We start from the raw sequence: 24,865 nt of genomic DNA on the forward strand, positions 1-24,865 counted from the left end.
CAAAGGAGGAGGGAAAGATTTTCATGCAAAGGGAAGAATGACTCTTCAACTTTTAGCGTGAAAAGCGTGACAAATTAAAGGAAATTGAAAAGGAATTGATGAAAAGAGAGGGAAGAGAGAAATTAATGACACGATTAAACTGAAAAATTAGAAGACAGGAAAAAGGGCAAGACAGAGAAGTAAGAAGGGCAAAGAGAAAGAGAAGGCAGAAGAGAAAGGGATGAAAGACGAGGAAGAAGCCCATGAGAGAGAGCACAAAAAAACCCTCTTGAGACTGGCAGGGGCAGCTAAACATAAAAAGGTTGAAGAAAATTGAAAGGACATTTCTTCATCTGGGAAAAAGACAATAATAAAGAGAGGAGGCCCTCAAAGTAAGGATACAGAACGTAGAGCTTTAAATACGTTTGTTTCAGAAGTTCTGAAGTAGAATTCAGTATATTTATCAATAATAAAATGTTCTGACTGGTCAGAAACTCAAGTGGCTATAGATCTAATAAAAAACTGACAGAGGATCTAAGGAAGACCCATGGGAAGCCTCTGAACAGAAGCCTGCAGAAATATTTAACGAGACACCTGAAAAGATCAGAGCTGAGACCCCTGCAGATACTTCTGCTACCAACACCGCTTCACTTGGCTCAGGTGAAATCTGAAGAGCTGTATTACAGAATCACCGAAAGGGCTGCTCTAAGCAGATATGTCTCTAATTGATCATTGGACAGGGCTAAGTTGAGACAGTTCTAACAATGCATGTTTTCAGTTCCTGTTGTCAGTAATAATAAGTGATACGATTAAAAAAAAGACAGTACACACTGTATTTCTTCCTTTAAGTAAATTAAATTAGTAGGCTCATGCTTGATCTGACCTCACAGACTCAGTCTCCACTTTTACAAAGCTCATCATCCTGCTGATTTATCAACGTGTTATATTTTATCACCAGCAGAGGGCAGCACAGTTCCAACAAGATCTGTATACTACAGCAGGTTTGATTTCATTGCTTAGAATTACATTAGAGGCTAAGCCATACTTTGCTTCCACTCATGATGATGGTTGCCTCCTGTGGGCAATTCCCCAGATCACAAACACCTATCTTCCCCTAACTTACATTATCTGAGTAAGTGATGAAAAATACAGTTGCTGAACATTCAGATACATGTTTAGAGAGCAGTGCTAAGCTGTTTGCCACCACAACAGATCTCACAGTTAACATCTTATACCACATCCTCTCAAGCCACCCCATGTCACATGCTCCAGCAGAGAACATTTCAGCTTCAGTGTGGTTCACTTCAGGCTAACCCTGCCACTGATAATAGGTTCAGAGTCCTTCGGGTGTCATTTCCGGTTAAAGAAAAGGATCCGTGTCCGGCCAGCAGTATCTCCCATATTTAAATGCATTTACTTATTTGTAATGCACATGCAGGTACTGTGACTCAGTCATGCTTGCAGTCATGCTTGCAGAGCGTGTAAGAGAGTTGAATAGTGGAATATTCCATGTGCATTTATACCTGGATTTTATGTACTGTATCCATGGGAAATCCAAAGAGGTTTCACCTTTACAACTTTCTCCATTTCCTACAATTGGGCTGCTGCACCTACTCTGGCATCCCATCTCTTTGCAGCGCCTCCCACAGCTCAAACGCCGTGCCTTGTCAGGCGCTTGGAGGTCTGTGTTGTGTATTCTGCACCTGTGCCAGCTTCAGGGGTCCTGCTCCGAGCTCTTTGATGTGCGCGTGAGGACAGGCGAAATGCAAAATGGACAGCCACAACAACAGCTGCTGCTCTCCCCCATGACCACCACCCCCCACTCTATGGATTGGAGGGCCATCCTGAAAGCCAAAAACCGACACACACACACAGACAGAAATAATCATATGCATGTGTCTGTGTGGGGTTAGCCAAGCTACCAGCGGTACAAAGAGAGTGTGAGAGTGTCTGATAGAGAGCATGGTTCAGAATTCATATCACTGCAGAGCACTAACCTCCTCTGTCTGAGGTAAGCTCTCTCTCTCTCTCACACACACACACAAACCAAACTCATATACAGAGTTGATCGATTTCACGTTGCCCTTTTCTGGTAGTAGCATCTTGTCATAGGTCTGACAACTGGCGTCTGTCTGAACAGGAGGACCTTTGGTTTTGACACAGTGCTCTCAGTCAGACTTCTATTTAGAAAATTGCTATTTAAAAGCATAATTCTGTTTAATACAACTTGGGTTGTATTTTCATGGTTTCAAAAATGATTCGTTTGCTGAGATCTGTGAACGTGGCAGCGTCACTAAAAAGAAGTCAGACGGGGTAAGAAACATGAGCAGTCAGATGTAGAGAAAACAAAGGCTGATGGTAAAAGTATTACCCAGTCTGTCCGTTGGAAGCATCCATCACAATTTCCAACCAACTTCCTGCTTCAACTTTGACTTTCCGACTTGCCATAGTTTTTGTTGCACACAGTTTTCCTGTGCAATGAGAGACAACATTTTGGAGGTGCTCACTTCGAGTTTCACCTCCAAATGAAATGGTTTAGATAATCTGGCTAAACGGCTTGATTATGATTTCTGATCATCTCATCGGACCTTAATGTACCCAGATCTGAACAGTTACTTTGGTGAGTATATTGGTATCATAAACAATGGAAATTATCGTCAAAACTATCAAAATAAAACCCGCAGAATTGTCCTTTAACAGACTGTATGAACAGATACGGTTTCCTCCTCTTTCCTTATGTACTTACTGCTAAATTGCTTCTTTATCTTTGCCACTGTCTCTGTGGAGATGACATTTCATTTTTGTTCTATCTCTACATCTGTTTGTCTTTTTCTATGTTTATTGGTGGTTTTGTTCTCTGGCTGCCAGTTTCCCAGTGTCCCTGTTTCTAAACTGTGTATCTCTCTATTAATCTGTCACTCTCTGTCCATTTGTTTCTCCTCTCACTGTACGCTCTCTGCCTGTAAACCATCCCACTGCAAGTTCTCAGCTTAGCAAGCAGCTCCTCCACTCCTGGATATTTTAGTTACAAAGTGATTGATTGGTTCCAATCGAAGCCCAATGTATGATGACATTATTTTTGCATATTTAGTGAAATTGTATTTTTAAAATAATAACTTTCTATTTTCAATAACATTCCAATATTATTAAATTAAACACACCTAACTGGTCCATTAATGGTATCTTACCAAAGAGGACACACAGCTAGAAAGTCACCCATCCCTGCTGCATTTGCCTGTGGGTGCAGGTGCTCTCCTGGCGGCTGCTGAGCCACACAAGTTAATTAATACCACTCGAGTGTGTCAAGAGGAGGGAAGGAAAACTGCTGCTGTTGGCAGAAATAGTGACTGAGTGACCTTTTAAACTTTATTTTACCTCAAAACAGAATGAAGGTTTGGGTCTGCATTATTTTGGTGGGGGTTCATCCTCAGCCTTTGGGTAGAAGAAACCAACAAACATCCACACAAACACCTGCATAGACACACACAGTACTGTATTTGTGCCTGTGAATGATCAGGACATTATCTCAGTGTTTAATGTAACTGTAAAGTAAGGTGTCAATTTGTGGTGTTTATTTTTTTTTAATTTCCCTCTTGCAAAAAGATTGCAGTAAAGGACAGTGCTGTTTCTAGTGAAGCTGCACATACAGTATTTATCATATCATCATATAGTATGATGTCTCTATCAACAAAAACTATATGTGAGTTTAGGTAAGGTTAGTGTATTAATAATACAGCAATTTAAACAGCATTTCTATTTTTCATTAGACTTTGAATCATTAATTCAGAAAGCATATGACAAATTTCATATTAATGTTATTTATGTTTTCTAGATTTGAATAAATGTGTATGTCAGAAGTAGCATCCACAATTCACATACTACATATTTGTCTTCTTTTGAAGAACTCCTGACTTCTTGTCACCCCTTTTTTATTTCTGAAACTAAACCTACGCCCTTATGTGTCAGTGTGTGTTTACTTGTGTGTGTGCGTGCTTGTGTGAGTCTACTAAGACTCGACAGGCCTGACATCCTGTTAACTTTGATCTCTGAATTAGCAGTATCTGAGTTGGTGAATATTTTTGGACTAGGAGTCTCTTTCCTTAAGAAACATGGGTATACTCTATAATCCTTTGCCAGCCAATCTGTTCATGAAGCATATTCAGAGTGAGTGTGTGACTGACATGATGTGGTTTGCATTCCTGATGAACAGCAGTGACCATTACAAGAGAAAACACACTTGAGAACATCAGAGTGATGGAGAGCGGCTCCCAGTTGGTGTCTGCAAGCTGTCATGTTACCTTCATCTGTCAGACAGGGCTCCTTTTCAATGACACTAAATAATTACATGCTCGCACAGCCACAACACTGAGTACTCAAATATTCTGTCAATAAAGTCATTCATATTTTTTTTTATTTTTCTACAAAAATATTTTACATTAGAAAACACAGCGTAAAATATACACAGTCCACTTGGTTATGCAATAACTGCAGAACCTTTCAACTCAAATATATCAGTCTATAGGTAAATATATCTTTACAGTAAGAATAAATCCAGGGGCCAAGTTGTGACTTTTGTCTTCAGAAGGAGCTAAGGGCGATTAAGGAAATTGTCCAACAGTCACAAAAAGGCTCTATAAACTCTATGACCTGATCAAAACTATGTGAAATAAACAGGAATATTATTTCATCTGAATTTGATACAAAAGATACGATTAAACCAAGAAGAGGGTATGCTTCCGAACTGGAGGTGAAAATGATGAATCCATGGAAATACGCACATGAGCAGCAGCTCCTCACTTCAGAGTACAGTTGAGGGATTTAGGCAAGGAAACTGGCGCTGACGGAGTCCATCCACCTACTCATCCGTCCACCCTTACAGCTCTCACAGTAAGAAGTTTACACACTGTCTGCAGAGTAGGACTAGGAGCCCATTCATAAACATTCATGCTTATCACGGAGCACTTTAGTCGAGCTAGTTCCGACCTTAGACTAAACATGGATGGATATGTGTGTGTGTATTTTTCTCAGTTACCACTGGTGCTATCCTGCCATGTAAATAGTTTTGGGTTTATTTCCACAGTTTCTGAGACATCCAATATGATGGAGGGGGAATGGAAAGTGGTTAGTGGTGAAAAATGACTTTAAAAACTTTTAAAACAGCATCATGTCTTTTAAGAAACAGTGTCCCTGTTTCTCTGGATAATCTACAGGCCTTGTTGTAAACTGTTTTCACTGGAACTACTTTTAACAGAGCAAATAATCCTTATGAGTTCTGCGGATTATTCAGAGTAACACTGACTTTGTATTTGCAAAGACACACTACAGTGGAGTTTTTCAAATGTCATTTTCCAGTGTGTTGAACAGCGCAAACGTAATTCCTCTCACCTTGAAGTGGAGGCAGAAACTATTACATAAAAACAGAACCATCTCTCATACCAGAGGTAAGTGTGAAAATATGTTTTTTGGTCATTTTGAACTAATTTTGAGCTCATTTTAGTGAACCGACCCTGTTATAAAGCATCTGCTGTGATTCCATAAAATAGGCAACAAGTGTGTGTGTGTTGGCATGCTGTTCACCTTTGCACCTGCCTACATCCCAGGATGCCTTTATAACTTGTCTGTATGTGAGGCATTGCTGCTGTAAACCTGCTGCACATGAAGACAAAAAATCACTGTCGGTGCTCTTGGAATACATTTCTATTCAGTAACCTTTTTCCTTGCAGAGATGAGGCAGTTTGACCATTCAATAAAAAACATTGTAAAGCATTGTGAGTGGGTGGATGCCCATAAGGATGACTGCTTTAGTTGGCAGTGCCTACCACGTGATGTGTAAAATAAATAACAGCAAAATGCGCAAAAAGCGCAAAAGGATACCAAATGATATAATAAGAACTACATTTTCCAGTTGTTGCTTCCACTGAATGTCCACTGGCCCTCCACCAATCAGCTCAGGAACTTTGTCCCGTGCTTTGGCATCATAGCAGTTCAGAGCGGAGAGCCAGCGAGAGCGTCCAGAGTGGTGGCAGCAGCCACATGGGAGATGGGGAGGGGCGGGCGCCCAAAGGCGAGGCGGTGTCAGAGGTGCAGGAGCACACCTCGTATCCATTCTCTGCGTGGTCTGGGTGATGGTGCGCGTTGCCTCTCGTCTCCGTGCTTTTGGGCTCTATGTCTGGAGAGTCCGACTGCATCTCGGTGCACAGCAGCCAGTCTTTAGCGATGAGGCGGGGGTATCCTGCCTCCGCCTCCATGTCACTGCCAGGCACTCGCCAGTACTCCTTCCCCCTGAAGAAATAGGACGAGCCTTCGGAGAGAGAGAGGGCACAGGGTTATATTAGTGTGAACAGAAATACAATGCAACACTATGTACTTTATTATTCACACAAGGTACAGAGTTGTCTTTGCTCGCATCTAGAATACACAACAAGCACAGAACACATAAAACATCAAGGCCCTTCATTTCATGAATCCCTGATCCAGGCTGCAGAGTGTTTATGCTTAGCACTGTCACACTGTTATTACCATACCCCACAGTACACCTGTTCCAGACGGAGTGGGAATCATTTGAGAAAGCATGGGATTAAGAATGAAACATATCATATTTCATTCAATACGACAGCAGTGCAATCACAGTCATGAGTTTCGGCGAGGGGAGTCCAGATCAGCTCACAAACTAGCACGGATGATTTCCAAAGCATATCATTTTTAGATTTTGGATAATGGATGTGTTTTCCTTTCCAAGTCCATCTAAATGCACCATCTATTTCAGCAAGGAAGAATTTTCAAATCAGACCCTGCTCTCAAATGTAAACCATTAAGCTGCCATGAAATGGCGATGGCAAAAAAGAAAAAAAAGACATGATGTTCATTATTACTCTGTAGAAAATAGTATACATTTGGTATTGTTTCCTGTTGAAGTTTATACCTGTGTATCCCCCAGTGACACTCTCCTTAATGGAAAAAAACTTCTTGCATCTCAGGAAAACACAATTTCACTGACTCAGATCTGCACTTTGCACACTGCACTCACATAAAAATAGAGCCCTTAGTCTATTGACACAAGACTAGTCTTGTAAAACTAAAACCAACAACCTGATAAAAAGTTGGTGTGTTTGCTGTTCAGATGGTAGGATCCATTCTCTCCGTATGGAGACACACATCAGTACTGCCAGTCACCGTGTGTTGTCTCTGATGGATGATCTGAACCAAATCTAATGTGGCAGACGTATCCTGTATATGCTTGGATGTTGTGCAGAATAGCTGAGTTGTAGCCAATAACTTTGCTAGCTGCAAGATTGAGCACCCACACTGGAAGAGACTGGATAGTACCAGTAGGAGTATGCACAAACAATCCTTAAATTAGAGTCTTCAGAGAGAAAGTGCATTTTGTTTTTCTGCCTGGTATTATTGCTTTTGTTACATTAAAATCATACTCTTAATGTGCATTTACACATATGTCCTATTTGAAGAATGAATAAGTAAAACTGGCCAGGATTATATACATACAAGAGGTTTATGTCATCTTGTAGGGTCTCTGTGGAGGTGCTGGCCAGCACAGAACACAGCAACGCCTTGTGGGCATTCTTGACACCATAATTGCACTGTGCCACTTGATCGTTACTGACACAACCCCTACTGCGCCTGTCCTTTCACTTCAGGGTACTTAAGTTAATTAGAGTCACCAAAATACCAAATGGGCGCTGGCAGAATAAAAGAAGAAACTAAATGCTTTGTGCTTCTCATGAAAATACCACTTTGTTGGAACAAAGTCGTGTGTCATTATGAAAAATATGTTCAGTGCTCATCAGAAGTGATAATGTGAATGATAATGACATAAAAATTGAGGGCAATATTTCTACCACACGCTTTTTTTTTGCTCTTGTAGCAATGATATCTGAAATCCAAAAAATCAGATATCTATATATCTGACTGAAATATATTTGTAAATGGTAATGGTCTTGGAGCTCGCCATTAACTGTGGAGTAAATATTCTTAGTCTTTGTCAGAAAATCACACAAAATGCACAAAATCTATAGAATCATACATACAGTCATACATGAGCCTTGCATTCATCCAAGTGTTGGAGGCGGAAAGTACGAATGAAGGACAGAGAACGATTAAAGCATTCAGATTACTTCTGAATGTTTTCCTGCAGTCAAGGACCTGTACCCTGAGTGGAATATTTACCAAAGAATATTTGTGAGCAATATGTTTGAGCATCACTTTCTAAATGAAATAAATAATGCAGCAATGGTTTTGCTGCAATGGGTTGCCTGCATTCCTCTTGGCTGAATTACGGAAGCAGCTCTTTGCTCTACATTTCTTTATCCATGCTTTGGCCTTGATGATAAATGCCAAACATATGGCAGACAAAAATAAGGCCTAAAGGTTTTTACTTCTAGGTAGCTCTGCCTTTAATGAAACAATGAGTTACATTTACACTTTCTTTCATTTTAAAGCAAAACCCAGGAGCTGAACCCTGAGAAGAACTCCAAGGAAGAGGATGTTTTGATTAGAAACCCTAATTTCTTGTGATGGCTGTTGCTCTTAAAATAAATGCTCTCATTTTGGAGTGAGCAACAATTAAAATGCCTAAAATGTATAAGGTAATGTAAAACAGGAGTGGTGCTGGTCTAGGCCATTTTCTTGTGAGTGGTTGAAGACTCACAGCACCTAGTAAAATCCATTTCCTGTGCATAATCATGAGAATATATGCTGCAGCTTCTTGGAATAAGAATAAGGTATCCTCTATAGTGCACACACACACACACACACACACACACACACACATTGTACCTCTAAACATCTGAGGATCATTAGAAACACAATTCATTTCTCTCATTCCTACCTTAACAATAAAAACAAGTACCATAGCTCTCTGAAGCCCTCAGCAGTGAGGACTGACCATAATCACTTTCCAAAAATGTCCTCATTCTGTAAGTCTAGAACTGAGCTTGATCCTTGCAAATATTAAGTACAAGAGTACAGACACACTCACAAAATCGCTCTCCTTATCCATCTATCACTATTATTAGAAGACCAAGCCCTTGGGACTGAATGCCACTTTGTCTTCTTCAAATTCTTCTTCTTTTCCTCAGAGACTAAAAGTCTTAGAGCTGTCAAAAGTGGTGAACAAATGTCAAATCTAACTCACTACTGGCTAATAACCCTTGAATTATTTCTAGAGCCAAAACATAAGACTCTTAAAACGGTGATTAGATTTACTTTATGGCAATATCTGGTCTTGAGGGACTTCTCTATTAATTCATTACTGGAACATGAGAGTCAGAGAATAAGGCTGGTGTTACTATATATTTTTCTTGTCGACACATTACTTACTTACTTACTGGAGATGTAAATCTTTAAAAACGGGTCACAAATATTTAACATTTCACAAATATTTTTAATTTCTAACAAAGGATCAGTAATTTCCTGAAACAGCTGGGCACTGTAGTTTTTAGCAAACATGACTGAACAGGAGTGAATAGTAATGCAGACTGGAGGGATGCGCCGCAGACTCCGTTAACCACCAGTGTGCTGTATCCTGTCCCCGTGGCAGGTTGATCTGTAATAAGCTCTGTTAAAATACTTCATTAAATTAATTTATGTTGGTATTTTCTGCATGTTGTATGTTAAAGAGGGCTTCCAATTACCACAACAAATTTTGTGATGATATTGGTTGTGAGTAATTTGTCGAGCTCACCACGTTATTTCTTTCTTTGTTTTAGTATTTTCTGGAGCTTGTTACCACGAAGTTGGCTGTGAGAGATCTAATATTCTGTTGCTATCAGAATAAACAGCTGGTTGGAGCTAAAAAGTGACAGTTTGTGTCTGAGACACAACTGCTACACTGCACAGAGAATACTTGTTAGTAGGGTTGTTTCATTGTTGGTTTTGGTCTTTTCATGAAATTTGTTGACAAAAACTTAAACATAATGGGGGACTGCTTCAGTTCAGTTTAAATTTAGTCTACTTTTGACAGACAGAGGCCCAAGAGTTTAAACCCTGGATTCCAAAATCATTACTATGAAAAGAAATCACTTCCTGACTTTATGACAACAGAGATTGTAACTTTGACTTACTAATGTGACACTACTACAGTTATGGATGCTGACTGGCTTATGTGAACTTCCTCTACAGGTTCTTCTACAGGTTATTCATGCCTGATAAATTTCATTTTCCTCTCCTTTTACCTTTTTCTGTCTGTGACTAAAAGGCTAAACTATTCCTGGGTGCCATACTGATGTCAGCAGCTATGATTATTATCATCATTACAGCTACATTAATACCCTTTTGCCCCTTTTTTCCCTCCACAGCAACCATTATCTATGGTTTTAATGCCTTTCTCTGTCTCTCTATGATTTGTCTATCTGTCCTCTGAGTAAAGCCATCTATCTTCCTAACACCACTTCTTTTTCTTCCCTTGTCTTTACTATCTTCATCCTCAGGTGTTCCCATATCTCCTCTTGTCTGGATTCCCCTTCTCTTCCTCTTTTCCCATATCCCACCCCGTATTTCTGTTCTATTTTCATAACGAGGTGCTACCATGTCTCCTCTCTCCTTCTTGTTGTGATGTCACTCTTTTCTCTCCCCTGTCTGTTCTATCTCTTTTCTCTCTCATCTTGAGCTGGTGAAACAAACAGAGAACAGGCTTTGCTGTGGCTCCAGTTCCCAGGCCCCACGGTCTGTCTATGTGCGTTTGTGCGTGTAGGTTTCCAAGGTTACCCTTCCAGGCTCTGTGGTGATAATGGCTGAGGGTGAGGCAGAGTCAGGACTGTGTGCGATTGGCCTCTTCTCACACACACAAACACAAGTGCATACACACATCAAAGAGCTTGGAGCAAGACTGGAGACAGAACGCAAACTTGAGCTTCCTTGTATTCACATGCTGCCGGGGGGATTAGAGACATCCTGGCTCCCACTGAGAGTGGCCTCAAATTTCAGGACTCAGTGGCTGGTTTTTGGGGATATTTTTGTAAATCTAAAAATGCCCTTGCATCATCCAGAGCCTAATATATAGAACAGCCTAACAGAAAAAAATGTTATACAAAGTTTCTCAAACAATGTTAGTACATTTTACACCTCTCATTAACATGCACATGATCAGATGACTGTAGTTATGATCCTTTGATGGAAGCAGGCGTTGTGACCTTGACACTCAGCTGCTACAGTGGAGCTGCTCACTGTGATTACACTGGGCGAGCTCCAAGGTTTGAATGTGTTTGACTGCGTGAATGCGAAGCAGAGTGTTGGCAAAAAAAGACCATGTGTGCTACATCAAAATAACAGATAAAAAGGTTAAAACATATTTTGACACATGAAAAAAAACAATCAAATGCAAATGTGCCTCTAATCTGCATACTGCAGCTATGCCAACAAAGTAATGTGCATGGATACAACCAGGGAGACTGCCAAAATAAAATAAAATAAAAATAAACGTTATGACAGAATGCACCGTATGAATGATAACAAAATATTGGAATAGATTTTCTCAGTTGGAATGTCTTGTCTATGAGAGATAGAAGTTGATTTAAACTAATAGTTACATTTCAATTCAAACTGCTTTTCATATGTAGTAAGATTAATAACAATCACATGTTACTTTTCATCTATATTTTATTGTAAATGAAATATAAATGATTGATGAGAAGCCATATCAAGTGTCTTTACAAACAGACACATGATTAATCATCTGTTAATGAAAAAAAACTGTGCTGATAAACAAGAGCACTCCTTTATTCGAATGAGAACAAGGTGCAAACCTCTGCGATCCATCTCAAACATTCATATAATGTAACTTAATGACATTAATGACACTACCTATTAAAAGTAAACAAGACAGCCAAGCTAGCGGCTCTGTGGGGTGATTTGAGCTACATCACAATGATAATGCTTGCATGCTAATGTTTAGCAGGTATAATGTTTAGAATGATTACCATCTTAGTTTAGCGTGTTCACATGCTAACATTTGCAAATTAGCACTAAACTCATTAGTTTTAGTTTTGCAAGTATTTAGTCATTTTTGAGATATTTCAGTCTGGACCAAAGAGGTGGACTGACCGACTGACCAACAGTAGCTATCCTTAGAGTCATGCTGCTAGAATGGCTTAAAAGACACACAAGTGATTCCAACAACTTCAGCATTTTACTGCTCCTGGGAAGTTGGCTCAGAATCGTAATCTGATCGTAAAACTTCCAAAACCTGAAGCTGCATGTTTGCTAACTTGCATAATTGTTCCATCCTGGTCTCATATTTCTCTTGAAATTCATTACTCTTTGAGGATTTCCCCTGAGGATATTGGACGGTCTTGCCTTAGGCACCAGCAAATATCAGAGCTACCAGTGGTCTGATGCTCTGGTAGAGTGTTACAACTCTATTTTTCTCTGAGAAATGTAATCATTTATCGCTGGAAGAAACATGTATTTTACAGCACCAGGAAAGGTGTTATATAAATGAACTTGTACTTGCTTACTTTACTTTCAACTCAGGAGTGAGCACCTTAGGTTCTAATTCAAAAGTAAAGGTAAAAGAGGTTAAGAGATTGGCCACACTTTACATAAAATGGTAGCAACAATGAATGCATACAGACTAGGCCGTGTGACGTCGTTCGACCATGTATAAAGTGTATAAAGTATAAAGGCAAAAATGTTCAAACCCTGCCTTCTTTAACATCTCCACGCACCTGGCCACCTGCTGTGTAAAGTGGGCATGATTGATGGATTGTCTGTTTTGCAAAATTGGTATCTTTGGGTGTCGCAGGCCTGTAATAAGCCCATGCTATCATTTAATTTTTTCGGCTGATAAAATCTAGCTGTCTCTTGCTAGTTTCTCCAACGTTACCTACCCTAGCTTTAAGTCTCAAAGTGAAGCTTACGTCAATTTACCTTAATTCCAACCCTCACCTTTAGTCTCAAACTAAATTTGCCTGCAACGTGACTGGCTTTACTCTGTGTGACAGTTTGATGAGCTCAAAGAATGACTGACTCTCTTTGAGTCTTTTGCACTAGGAGAGGGCAGAACCAGGACACACTAGAGATACTACGTCTCCGAACATGCCTGGGAGTACTTAGAGATTCTCTAGGAGAAAGGTTTTGAGGAAAAGGAAACAACTGGTCTCAATAGGCAGCTAGAAAAACGATGAATTTGCCAGTATCATCTTTTTTCCAAGCATAACTGTGGATGATGATAAAATCTCATCTGTGTGTGTTTTGAGTCCATGTAAGTGATGGAAGAAGAAAGTGTTTTTAAGGCCACTCACCATCAGACCACCTCATGGCGTCGTCCAGGTTTGGTGGCAGCCCCTTCCAAAGCGTGCTGTCTTTAGGGTAGCCCAGGTCCATGCGCCTCAGGTGGTCATCGTAGCGCCAGTAGTGGTTGTCCTTGAAGAAGTAGGTTTTGTCGTTGTGTAGCCAAACGAAGGCTGCATCCACGCCCTCCAAGGGTAGGCCAAAGTCACTGATTGGACGAGGGTAACCCTCTTCCACGTTATTGTCTTTAAATACCCAGTACTTTAGACCTGAAGAGGGTGGACATAGAAAATCTACCTAACAATCTATAGTTTTATACATAACACAGAGCAGTGTATGCACTTGAGTGATACATTTAAAAAGATGAGACCTGAAAGATATGTACAGGACAGTCTCTTGAAATAAAAAATATTCACACATATTTTTGCTACGCAGCCAATTTAGAACATTCTCTGCCAGTAAGGCTGTTTTACATTTTATATCAAATGTGAAACATGCCCTTGTTTCTGCACCCCTGTTTTTTAAAATTAAATTTATAACTCTTCTGCCCTCTCACAGAGAGAGAGAGAGAGAAAAAAGTCACAATTTCCTTCAAAGTCCCAGCCACACTGTAAGAAAGGTGTGTACTGTCTCTTTTCATCTTGCCTCTTTATAGCATGGATGAATCACATTTTAAAAAGTCTGCAGTTTAAACATTTTTTTGGACGCACTGTCACTTAAAATGCAGTATGTACTAGACTCTGTGTATTAAGCATAGTGTATTTGAGCTATCAAATTGTACCTTTGAAAAATACTATTTTGTGGTCCCCAGGCCTCTCATACACAGCATCCACACTGTCCAAATTGGTTGGGAGGCCCCTCCAGAAGCGATGGATCTGAGCGGGACGAAGAGACACCAGGTGCTTCTCTCTTGTCAGTCGCCAGAAGTACTTTCCTACAATGACAGTACAGTTTGGAGTTAGGAGGATCAGCACTATTCAGGATGCTAATAACAAATAATAATGACTCTGGTGGCCATTATAATTAGTTATTTTTTATGCATTCCCTAAGGGGAAACTTGCAACAGTGCAAATGTAAATGAATGTAATGAAGATAAACATGGTTCCTGTTATTATTTCCATGTTTGTGTAGAGATTTTATAACAGCAACTTGCACTGTGAATGTTAAAGTACATTTTCTTTTCTTTTTTTAAAGATTTTTTGCCTTTATTAGATAGGACCAGCTGAAGAGAGACAGGGGAGGGGGGAGAGAGAGGGGGGAAAGGGCCCAAGCTGGAATCGAACCCGACTGATGCCCTTAGCCTTAAGCTGGACCATCGCTGCCAACCCGACTTTTCATGGTTGATTAGTTGGGTTGTTTGAACTCTTTGACTTTTGTGTCCTGAGAAAGGCCTTAGCCTTGCAGTAGCATTTATTATTAATAATCAAAAGGCATGAACTTAGTTTCCTTTTCTCTGCAGTTTGTCTATTGTCATCTTTAGCAGAGTTTACCCATGTGGTGACATTTCAGAACATGCCCAAGGCTGACTGAAAATGAGAGTTCACCATTCTTTCAAAAAGCCATCCCATATGTTATAGGCTGATGATTGTATTCAAAGGGCAACATGATTGTAACGATGATGGATAAACTTTTATTGCCATCTTTTGTAAGTTATATAAAAGATTAAAAAGGTTAAAAAAGCATACTTTGCTAACACTTCTGCTGCTGAAGGTATGTGAGTCTGTTTCTTGTTTCTGCTGGGGGTCATTCCTCCAGAGGGCAAGCATGAAAGCCTGATGTCATTTTTGGCCTACAGTCTCTCAGCAGGGCTCAACAGGCTCAGTCTACACTCCTTTCTCTCTCCTTCTTTAATTTGCTCTTCCTCTTTTTCCTTCCACTCATTTAGCTAATTTATTTTTATTTTTCCCACACAGCGCTGTAGCTATGCGTCTGTCTGTCTCCCTTTGTGACTCCATACCTTTGAAAAAGAAGGCCTCCCCTCGTATCTGGGCCACTGCATCAAAGTGACTGGTGCATCTGTCTGGGGCATCTCGCGCCAGCCTGAGAGAGATATGAAGAAAGTAGGGGGAGAGATTGTAAAAAGAGGGAAAAAAGAACCTCTTATGTGAAACTAGACATTAACACTTATTACATATTTATGAAAGTGAAGATAAGTTTAATTGTTGCAAAATCCGTTAATACTTTCTTCAAATTAGATATGTGTTGATCCTTTTCAGGATCTTTTTATGCATCTAAATTTTGTTCACGCTTTTCTTGTCATCTGCTGCGTCAGGGTGCCTGTGCACGAATCAGTGAAACCAGGCTAAACAAAAGAGGAGATGCTATCAGGATGACAGGGTGAGGTCCCTAGGAGCATTTATTCCCGGGGGTTTTAAGTGATTTAAAGCACCGACGTGGCCGGCGTGCCAATGATGAAGCCATTAGCACCTCGGGCTGAGAGTGGGAGCCTGCCAGGCCTTATATTACCAACAAAGGTCTATTATAGCTCTATTCAGAGCTCTATTAACACTACACCACAGCCTAGTGGTCAGTACAGGTGCCCTTGTCAGGCCTAATCCATCTTTTTCACGCATCATGACCTGATGGAGTCAGAAGGAAATGATTAATGAATGCAGTGGAAGTCCAAAACTGGGGAGTAAAAGCTGGTTAATTATCCCACCACTGCCTGTTTAGCGGAGACATCCTTCTCAGTGCTGCCTTGTTTTGTTTGTCTTCTTTACTGTTGTGTGTGTGCATGCACGTGTGTGGTTTCTGAAACTAATTTGAATTGCAGACCTTCAGAATAAAGACATTTTTGTGAAGTCTTTTGTTGGAACTCTTGGGGGCTACTTTAAGGTTAGTACTTGGTGGTTTGGTTGTGTGTGTGTGAGCGTGTGTATGTACACTCAAAATACATAAATGGACAAAATTAAGTCTAATTATCCTTGATAATCTGAGAAACTACAGGCTGATAGCCGCCCAACATGCTTTAGGGAATTACTTAATTAGACGGACAGGCTCCCGAGCTCACTCTCGGCCTCTCAGCTAATTTGCTTTGTTGGCACCTCATGACTTCTTATCAAGCTCCAAAAAACTCTTTTTACAATAAATGTTGAGTATTCCTGCAATGATTCATTATAATGTCTCTTGTGGGAAGTGGGAAACAATTATGTGAAGGGAACCATCAGAAAAATAGAAATCTCTCCATAATGAGATCCAATACAGTAACCCTGCAATAAATACCACCTATGTGAGGCCTATTAAGAGTATAGTGTTCTTACGGATGTAGCTGAACTTCTATTATGGCCCTAACTTTAATACACATTTTTATGGCTGTGTAAACATGCCTAGTTAAGGAATTTATATCAGCTTGAAACAGGAAAACATAGCATACATTAAAAATGTTTATGTGATTTTTGCAGATGTTTATGTGCATGTCCACCTTTGCCAACTGAAGCCATAAGATGTATCAAAGAGCAGCACTTGTCTGATTTGTATTGACACTCCTCTCTGCTGCACTCCACTGGCCATTACAGCTCACTCAGCATCATGGAAAACACCAGCTTTCAACCAACAAAATTGCAACATTGGTGATGCAAGGGCACTGCATTTAATCTGGGCACAAAAGTAGGATCCTAGAGATAGAGACTGAGGGACTTCTGAAGAGGCTGAAGTGGATTTTTTAACAGTAACGCTAGAACAGTAGATTGTTTTTTGTTGCATGTGAAACATTACAAGTATTTTTACATTTACTTACAGAACAGTGGATCTGTTTTCAGGAAGGTCCAGCAGGACAGGAGGTTCAGCTGTCTGGGAGGGGTTGCCTGGTCGGTCTGTGTGGGACACAGAATCTCTGACACCTGAAAGGTCAAATGTCAACTCAAATGAATATACAACATATGTAACAACATTCTTTTGATTCTTAGTTATTTGCTCTACTCCTGTTGTTTTGCAATGTTACTATTTTCCTATATTGTACCATAGTACATGGCACACACTGTGTTCACTCACATACTCCACTCCTCTTCATGTTCATCATTCTCTTTTCCTCATACTGCCATTTCCTTTATCAGTGAATGGTGTGATAAGGTCACATGTCATAACGAGGTCTATTAACTCCATCCATGTTTTCATTAAATCAATAACCTTGCTCTACAGAACTCATCAGTTTCTGCTTCCTGCATGAGGAGGCCTCTGTATCTTCACTTGGGTGAGCTGTCACCAGAAAACGGCTTTTTTCACCACTGCACCAGGAAACACATAATTACAGCAGAGGCTCATGAGTCATGGTCAGTGGAGTAACGGAAGATTCTGTGAATGCAGATATGGGTAAAGTACATCTCCACAATGTTTACTCACACAGACACATACACACTCTGATCCTTCACAGCACTGATCAGACATCGAGAAGAGGCAGAAAAAGTTTTGCTTGCTAGTATGACGCATCAAATAAACAGCTAATTTAGCCAGTACGCAGAGCAGCATGAATTTCATGTTCATAATGATATAATACTGTAGACAGAGATGGAAAGTCCAGTACATAATTACATAGGCTTAGTGGGGTGCAGAAAATTGGAGAACAGTATTTCCAAGTAGTTTGGAAATACTTGGAAAGGCTGACTGTAAAAAAATTCCCATAAATGTCATACATGCTGTTACTTCCATTTATAACATGCCCTTCATAGTTAGATGGCCACTTTGTTTCATTTCCGACAGCATCTTCCCCTGTATTAATCAATTACTGAAATACCATTTTTCATGCATGTGTGCTTTTTGTAACACTCGAGGCAGATTTCTTAATGGAAATTTCTGACGGAAATGCAACTAATTTCATTCCCCCCCCTTTTTCTCTTTCGCACACAACATACACATCCACAAATAGTAAGTTAACTACATGTTCCCTCGTACCGTAGAGTTGCCAGACGCGGACCTTGTCTTCATAGGGTAGGTCGTATTTCAGAGGGTCTCCTACAGGACCCTGGTAGTACGGTCTCATGATGGACTCCATGGCTGAGGTGTGGACCAGGCCGATAGCATGACCAAACTCATGGACTGCAACCGCAAACAGATCCATCCCATGAGAGTCTGAAGGAGACGGAGAAAAAGATAATGATAATAAGAGTTTATATCATGGTGGTAAAACATGATAAGAAAATGCACAAATGACAAGAAAGGGAAAGTAAAACTCTGTACAAACACAATCCAAAGGAGTGCAAATGAAACTGTATGAAGCTGTGGCAACTTCTTAATTTTATTTTAAAATACAGAAGTCCGACATTTCTATTAATTCTCCATTCAACAGTATGGATTATGGTCAAACATGTTGAATGTATTGTTCAATATACTGTGAGTTTGTGTATGAACAGGGCATGAAAGGCATTTGGTAAATGACTTTGGTAAAACCCAGTGGCAACAGTCGTCAATGTGACCTTTCCACTATAAGTCTGTAAATTGACCCAGTCAAACCCCTTCTCAGGTATTTTATCCTTTTTCAACTTATCTGCTTAAGCTGCAAGTTACTAGGCATGACAGACAGATCAGGAAGCTTTGAGTGCTGCTAGGCGTGTGGTGTAGTGAGATAACTACGCCTGAGTCCCTGGGCTGGCAATCAAAACCTGAGTGCGCAAAGACACCTGCAGGCTATTAAAGCAACTTTCACTCGATGTTCAGCTAAAAAAAGAAAAGAAAAAGCCTCCCAAATTCTTTGTCGGACTCTGTGAAGCAAGACAACACCTGGGGCTTGAAAATTTAGATTTGCAAAAATATGGAGAGCTAGCATGTCGAGCCAAGCTAGCTTAGAGTTCCTTGGTGGCTAGGCTCATTCAGTTAACCTAAGGTTGGCCTCGGCTTGGGACATGCACTCGTGCTTACAGTACCCAAGTGGGGTATTCAGAAGGCAAATGCCAACTCTAATCTACAGGAGCACATGGTGCGGTGAGGAAAGGTGGACAAAAGGAGGGATAGAAAGAGAAAGAACAGGGGCTCAAACAGAGTATGTACCATGTCATCATATTTGCGGTCCATGTGGGACTGACAGAATAAATGTAATGCCTGTGGACAAAATAGGAGCGGAGAGAATTGGGTGGATGAACCAGATTCATTTAGGAAGGCAGAGAGAGATAGAGAGACAGAGAAGACTTTTGTGGAGCTCTACAGAAAATTGAATACAGAATACTGAATATTGTTCTGTTGGATTTGCCAGTGAATCATTATAGCTTTTATCAACCCAAATGTTTTCTTTGCATAATGCTGAAGATGGGAATTAAGGGATTCATTCAGAACTCCTGGTCTCCTGGATTGCACCAGCTACTCGCAAATCCTTTACTCGGTTCTTAGTAACTAAGCTGGTTTCAAACAAGTGATTTACTGAGTTGCACCTTTAAAAGTTTAGAAATGTCTTAACTAGTAAAGACTTAAGTAATGTGTAAATCAATTAGGAAACATCGGTAGCACCATCCAATCAAAAGCAATCAAATCTGTAAACAGGAAGTCACTGTAGCATCACAAGCTGTAGCATTACTTCCAAAAATTACATTTGAAGAGGGGGCAGACAATAAATAAAACTTTAATGACAATCCTTTGCAAATGTAGGTATTGCTGTGTTTTATTTATATATGAATACATGGACAAATATATGTTTCATAGTAGTGTTCATGAAGTTTTAGAATGAGTGGGAAATAGTCAATGATGCTAACTTATCTGATGTAAGTTGGTAATTAAGCAAAACATTATTGGCATAAAGTTTTGTAATTTCAGGTATGTTTTAACTATTTTTGTGAAATTTAATTTAAAATCTTATGTTACACATGATCTCTTTTTCTCTTTAGTCTAAACGTGTCATATATTAGCAAGCTAATGCTAGCTTTGTCAGCTGGTTTGTTAGCTACGCAACAGTTACACCTGGAAGTTACAGGGTTTAAATATTTAGTAACAAATAATCTCTACGTAAGAACTAATTTGTGCTGTGCTAACTAATTTTAATTCATTGTAAATCTCAATAAACACTTACTTTATAATTAACTTGCGAGCTGGTGCAACCGTCTCTTTGTCTCTCAATACTGTGATCACTGAATTTCCAACAGTCAGGACATGACATGATGAGAAACAAAACAAAATCCTGAATCAATACAACAAGACACAACTTGGTGGAAAGACATTAATCTTAAGGCTTCAAGTTCCTAGAAAGTACAGTCTTCCTTTGGGGTCGCTATAACTCAATCACCAAGAAGGCTCATCAGGGCACTACAGCTGAGGACATACAGCTCATCAATGACAGTTTTGTGGCCCACAGCCAACATCCAGTCCACCATTACGCAGAACATTTCTCTCTGGTTTGGGCCACACAGGATAAGACCAGACCGAACAAATAATTGAGTAACCAGGGAGCATTGCCAACAACCTCCCCAACCTCTGCTACTCCAGGCCCAGGAAGCTTGCATCCAAAATCATTACCAACTTCTTCCATGCACATTGTCCAAACTCTCCTTTCCAGGAAGCATCATTCTCATGACAACTGGAGCCAAAGCAGCCAGACACAAGAACAGCTTTGTTCCCTCACTCATCACCCAGTGCTCCACATCAATATATCTGCTTTCCCCAAAACTGGTAAACAGAATAGACAACAGCACCATAATGAACAATAGCAAAGTCTCTATGCCAAAAAAACCTCTACAGCTAGTTATCTTCCCCCATTGTCCTTGATCAATTACTTAATACTTGCATTACACACTACGTTTCCTCACAAACAATGGAGGTCTAGAGTTGGTGGTGGTGCTTGTTACTGTCTATCTCCTCAGCATAATATTCTGTCTTGGGTTATGTTTTATGTTGTTGCATGTTGTAATAAATCATTTTGTTCTGCGATCAAACTTCTTCTAATTGCACTGCAATATATTTCTACTAATTTCTAGTCTGGAGCCCAGTGCAGTATCCTCTAAAGTTGTATTTCTGTTTATTATTGTTATTATAACTATGAAATCTACTACTGGTACAATTTCATCTGTGGTAAAGATATCTTGCCCCTCAGTCCTCCCTCTGCCTCTCTATTCGAATGACAAGGACAACGTTTATTAGCCTATAAGTATACCAGAAAGTTAATGAGAGATTGGCAAAATGCAAACAGAATAATGGGTCTGGAACAACCTTGTGTAACACTCAGTTAATCAATTTATGTTGTGGTTGCCTCATTCCTCTTTAGCTCTGTCAAAATTAAACTGACAATGATATACTGAGGTAAACATTCAACGCGCCTTAAAAGCCTCCTCCCAGGTTCTCCAAAACAAACAAAAAACACATGTTATAGAAAGGCAAGAGTTTCTCCATGTTGTATATATCTTACAACACTTAAGTTGAAAGGTTGAACTGGCTGTGGACCCACAAGTCGGATCTTGTGTCACATCTCATACAGTATGTTGAAATTATCTTGTTTATATAGACCTTCCGGTGCTCCAGGTACGCATCATTTGTTGTGCAATGAATACGGCGCAGTCAAGTGCACCCTTTATTGTGATACAGTATGATGTAAACCACTCTGGTCTCCAGTACTTGGCTTAGCTTAAACAAGAACAATTGATGGAAAGAAGCAGGTAGCCCAAAGGTGAGTTTTTACATTTGTTGTAAGTCATTGGAATGCTGTGGCCTTACAGTGCCTTTGATTGTGTTTATTTATCTTAATTGTTAAAATGCATATTGGTTTTTCAACTGTCACTTGCCATTGCCAGTGTCACAGTTTTCCTATTATTTCAGGTTAATGAATGCAACACTTGAACTAACAATCAACAGTGTCCCACTCAAAATGACTGTAAATGCATAAAAACCCGAAGTGTACCAAGTTGACTGGGGCATCTGGTCGCCCTAATATATGTGTGTATGCCACATTATCTGATAAGAAGGTTTATATGAATAATATTGTAGTAGCATTAAACTGTCCAATCCGCCTACCATTGTCTTGTTTATAAGTGTTTCTTCTCTTTCTCCGAGGAACACATCCTCACAGAGACATAAACAGCACACACAAGGATGCATGCACACAACAGTGGCACACACAAACAGAAAAAAATTGAATGTCATGAAAAACTCACCCGCTTAATGACGCTTTTGTTTTAGTCAGGGTAATCAGTTTGCAGAAGCAGATTGCTGGCAGAGTGATAATTAATAGAAGCAATCTGTTGCCTGTCAAAGAAAATACAGCTCTTCCAGACCTGCACTTATTTGATCTCGCCGAGATTCGGCCTTTTACAACTCCTAATGGACGGCGGAACCATCAATCACACAGCAGGGGTGAACTGGTCCGCTAAATGCGGTGCCTAATATTCCACTATTCAGCATCATCATACACATTAGGAGATGGCCTTAGTGGACCCAGCTTTAGGGTCCCACTGTGAACAATGCACCGGGAGATGGGGAAGGGCATTAGCAAAGGCAATTACTTAGCTACGAATTTGTCTGATAAGGCTCATTTTTCTAAATACGATTACTTAGCTCTACAATCTGCTGAAGCACCAACATTCACTTTTTACCTTCTGGGCTGACCTAACAAGTTTACATCTTCTCAAGGGATTACCATGCTTTTGAAAAAGTTGCTAAAAACAACAATATATTAATCTGATTGCTCTGTGAAAGCAGAGCTAATCTGGGCAGGACCCAACGTCTTACAAGCAGAACAATACGTAAAAGCAGTGATACTGACATCAGCTAAACAATACCTTAGAGACAAGCTGATGATGCTGGAGGAGGTTGTTATGAGACGGCAGCAAGGTGGGGCTGGCGGAGTGTGACTTGAAAGAAATTAAGAGTTGTTTAATTAACTTTTTTCCCTCTGCCTCAGTGCGTCAGTCTGGCAGCCTCAGAGTGGTAGAGAAGGCAAACTAAACAAAGCATTATAATCCAGAGGTGAGCTGAACTTCACTCCAACACCACAGAAGAGGAGATAATTCTACCTGTTTTTAGAAGATTTAACAGTTAAAAATAGGAGTCTGTGCTTGCTTTACAGATGAAAAAGTTTGATGCAATGGATGCGATTTCACCCTTGAGGGGATTCATCACAGTGGAAGAAAGACGTATCCTTGAAAGGCAGTGGTGGAATAAGTATTCAGATCTTATACTTAAGTAAAAGTAGCAATACTACAGTGTAAACTGTACTGCATTCAGAATCTTACTCAAGTAAAAGCACAAAAGTATTAGCATCAAAATATAGTTAAAGTACCAAAAGCAAAAGTACTCATTGTGCGGAAAGGCCTATTATTGAATCATATACATTATATTACTGGATTATTATTATTGATGCCTTACTTCATCACTTTAATGTTGCAGCTGGTAAAGGTGGAGCTCATTTCAACTACTTTATATACTGCTGGGTAGCTTAATCCATAATAATATATCATAATGTATTAGTTGATTTACATTCATATTAATATATTATACATTAATATTATATTAATATATGGTATTATACATTAATATTATATTAATACATTAATATTAATAATCGGAATCTGCAAAGTAACTAGTAACTAAAGTCAAGTCATCAAATAAATGTAGTGGAGTAAAAAGCACAATAGTTGCCTCCAAAATGTAGTGGAGTAGAAGTATATAAGTAGCATAAAATGGAAATATTCAAGTAAAGTACAAGTACCTCAAAACTGTACTTAAGTACAGTACTTAAGTGAATGTACTTAGTTACATTCAACCACTGTTGAAAGTTATGATGATTCACAGAATCGATCTACATTTTTACTTTCTCCCACATCGAAGGCCACTTTACCATACTAACACAATGGGTACCATCATCCTTCAGTCTCTCTGAATTATTTATGGCTAGAAAAATCAACATCTTCTTTAAAATTAGCACTTAAAAACATATTTAGGGCAATAACTTTGCTGTTTATACTGTTCTTAGGTTTAGTTTGAGCTATTTTACGGGTTTATTCTTCTGTATAAATGTCTTTAATACAATTTTTTCTGCAGCTCAGTGGCTGTTAGCACCTGTGAATAACGGTCTTTTGGAAAGCACTTTGATTGAGGCAGACTCTGCTGACACAGAGGAATAAATTACAGTCATATAGACAAGGTCACAACTTTGACCCCTCCCCTGCCCTGCTGCCATTAACCAAACTTACATCTATGCAGCTGTTAGTGCATAGATGTATGCACATACACACATTCAAACACACACTCAGGCTACACTACAGCATCCCCTGCTTGTCCTGCCACTGTTGCGGCCTGGTGGGAGGTCTAATTGGAGCAGATTGAGCTGCTGTGCTGTAACATATGGCTCACAGCCCTGACAGCGCAAAACAAAAGAGGGAGATCCATGCAGGTCCTGACCCCATCACAGACTCACCAGCTGGGGTAGACAGCCTCTCTCTCACACACACACACACACACACACACACACACCCTCTAAGCTGAGGTTTAATCTAAAACATGAGGTCAAAATGCACCATTGGATCTTTCTATAGACCTTTCTTGTGGACAACAGACAACAAAATGAAACCATGTTAACCTGGCAGTAGGTCACTATATGACACAAAATGCCAAATCAATTTCAGACTCAAGATCTGTGATATTTGCGATAGAAATTGAGCTTTTAAATTCACAAAATATTTGTTGTTTTCTGCTGTGAAGACTACCACATTCTTACTAATGAAGAAAGCTAAATTAT

The 24,865-nt window shown here is 39.8% G+C and overlaps 1 protein-coding gene across 1 annotated transcript in view; it reads right to left on the bottom strand.

Moving 5' to 3' along the window:
* Nucleotides 1-4,372: 4,372 nt before the first annotated feature.
* LOC122865838 (matrix metalloproteinase-17-like) overlaps nt 4,373-24,865 on the bottom strand; it is a 61,047-nt gene continuing 40,554 nt past the window's right edge. Inside the window, exons 6-11 of the mRNA XM_044174745.1 lie at nt 18,112-18,288; nt 16,961-17,063; nt 15,182-15,264; nt 14,006-14,158; nt 13,236-13,493; nt 4,373-6,280 (exon numbers count right to left, since the gene is read on the bottom strand). Coding sequence (XP_044030680.1) covers nt 5,955-6,280; nt 13,236-13,493; nt 14,006-14,158; nt 15,182-15,264; nt 16,961-17,063; nt 18,112-18,288 — 1,100 coding nt within the window. The 3' untranslated portion in view covers nt 4,373-5,954. The remainder of the gene's footprint in view (nt 6,281-13,235; nt 13,494-14,005; nt 14,159-15,181; nt 15,265-16,960; nt 17,064-18,111; nt 18,289-24,865) is intronic.

This window comes from Siniperca chuatsi, linkage group LG18, assembly GCF_020085105.1.
Source record: "Siniperca chuatsi isolate FFG_IHB_CAS linkage group LG18, ASM2008510v1, whole genome shotgun sequence".
NCBI classification, from domain to species: domain Eukaryota; kingdom Metazoa; phylum Chordata; class Actinopteri; order Centrarchiformes; family Sinipercidae; genus Siniperca; species Siniperca chuatsi.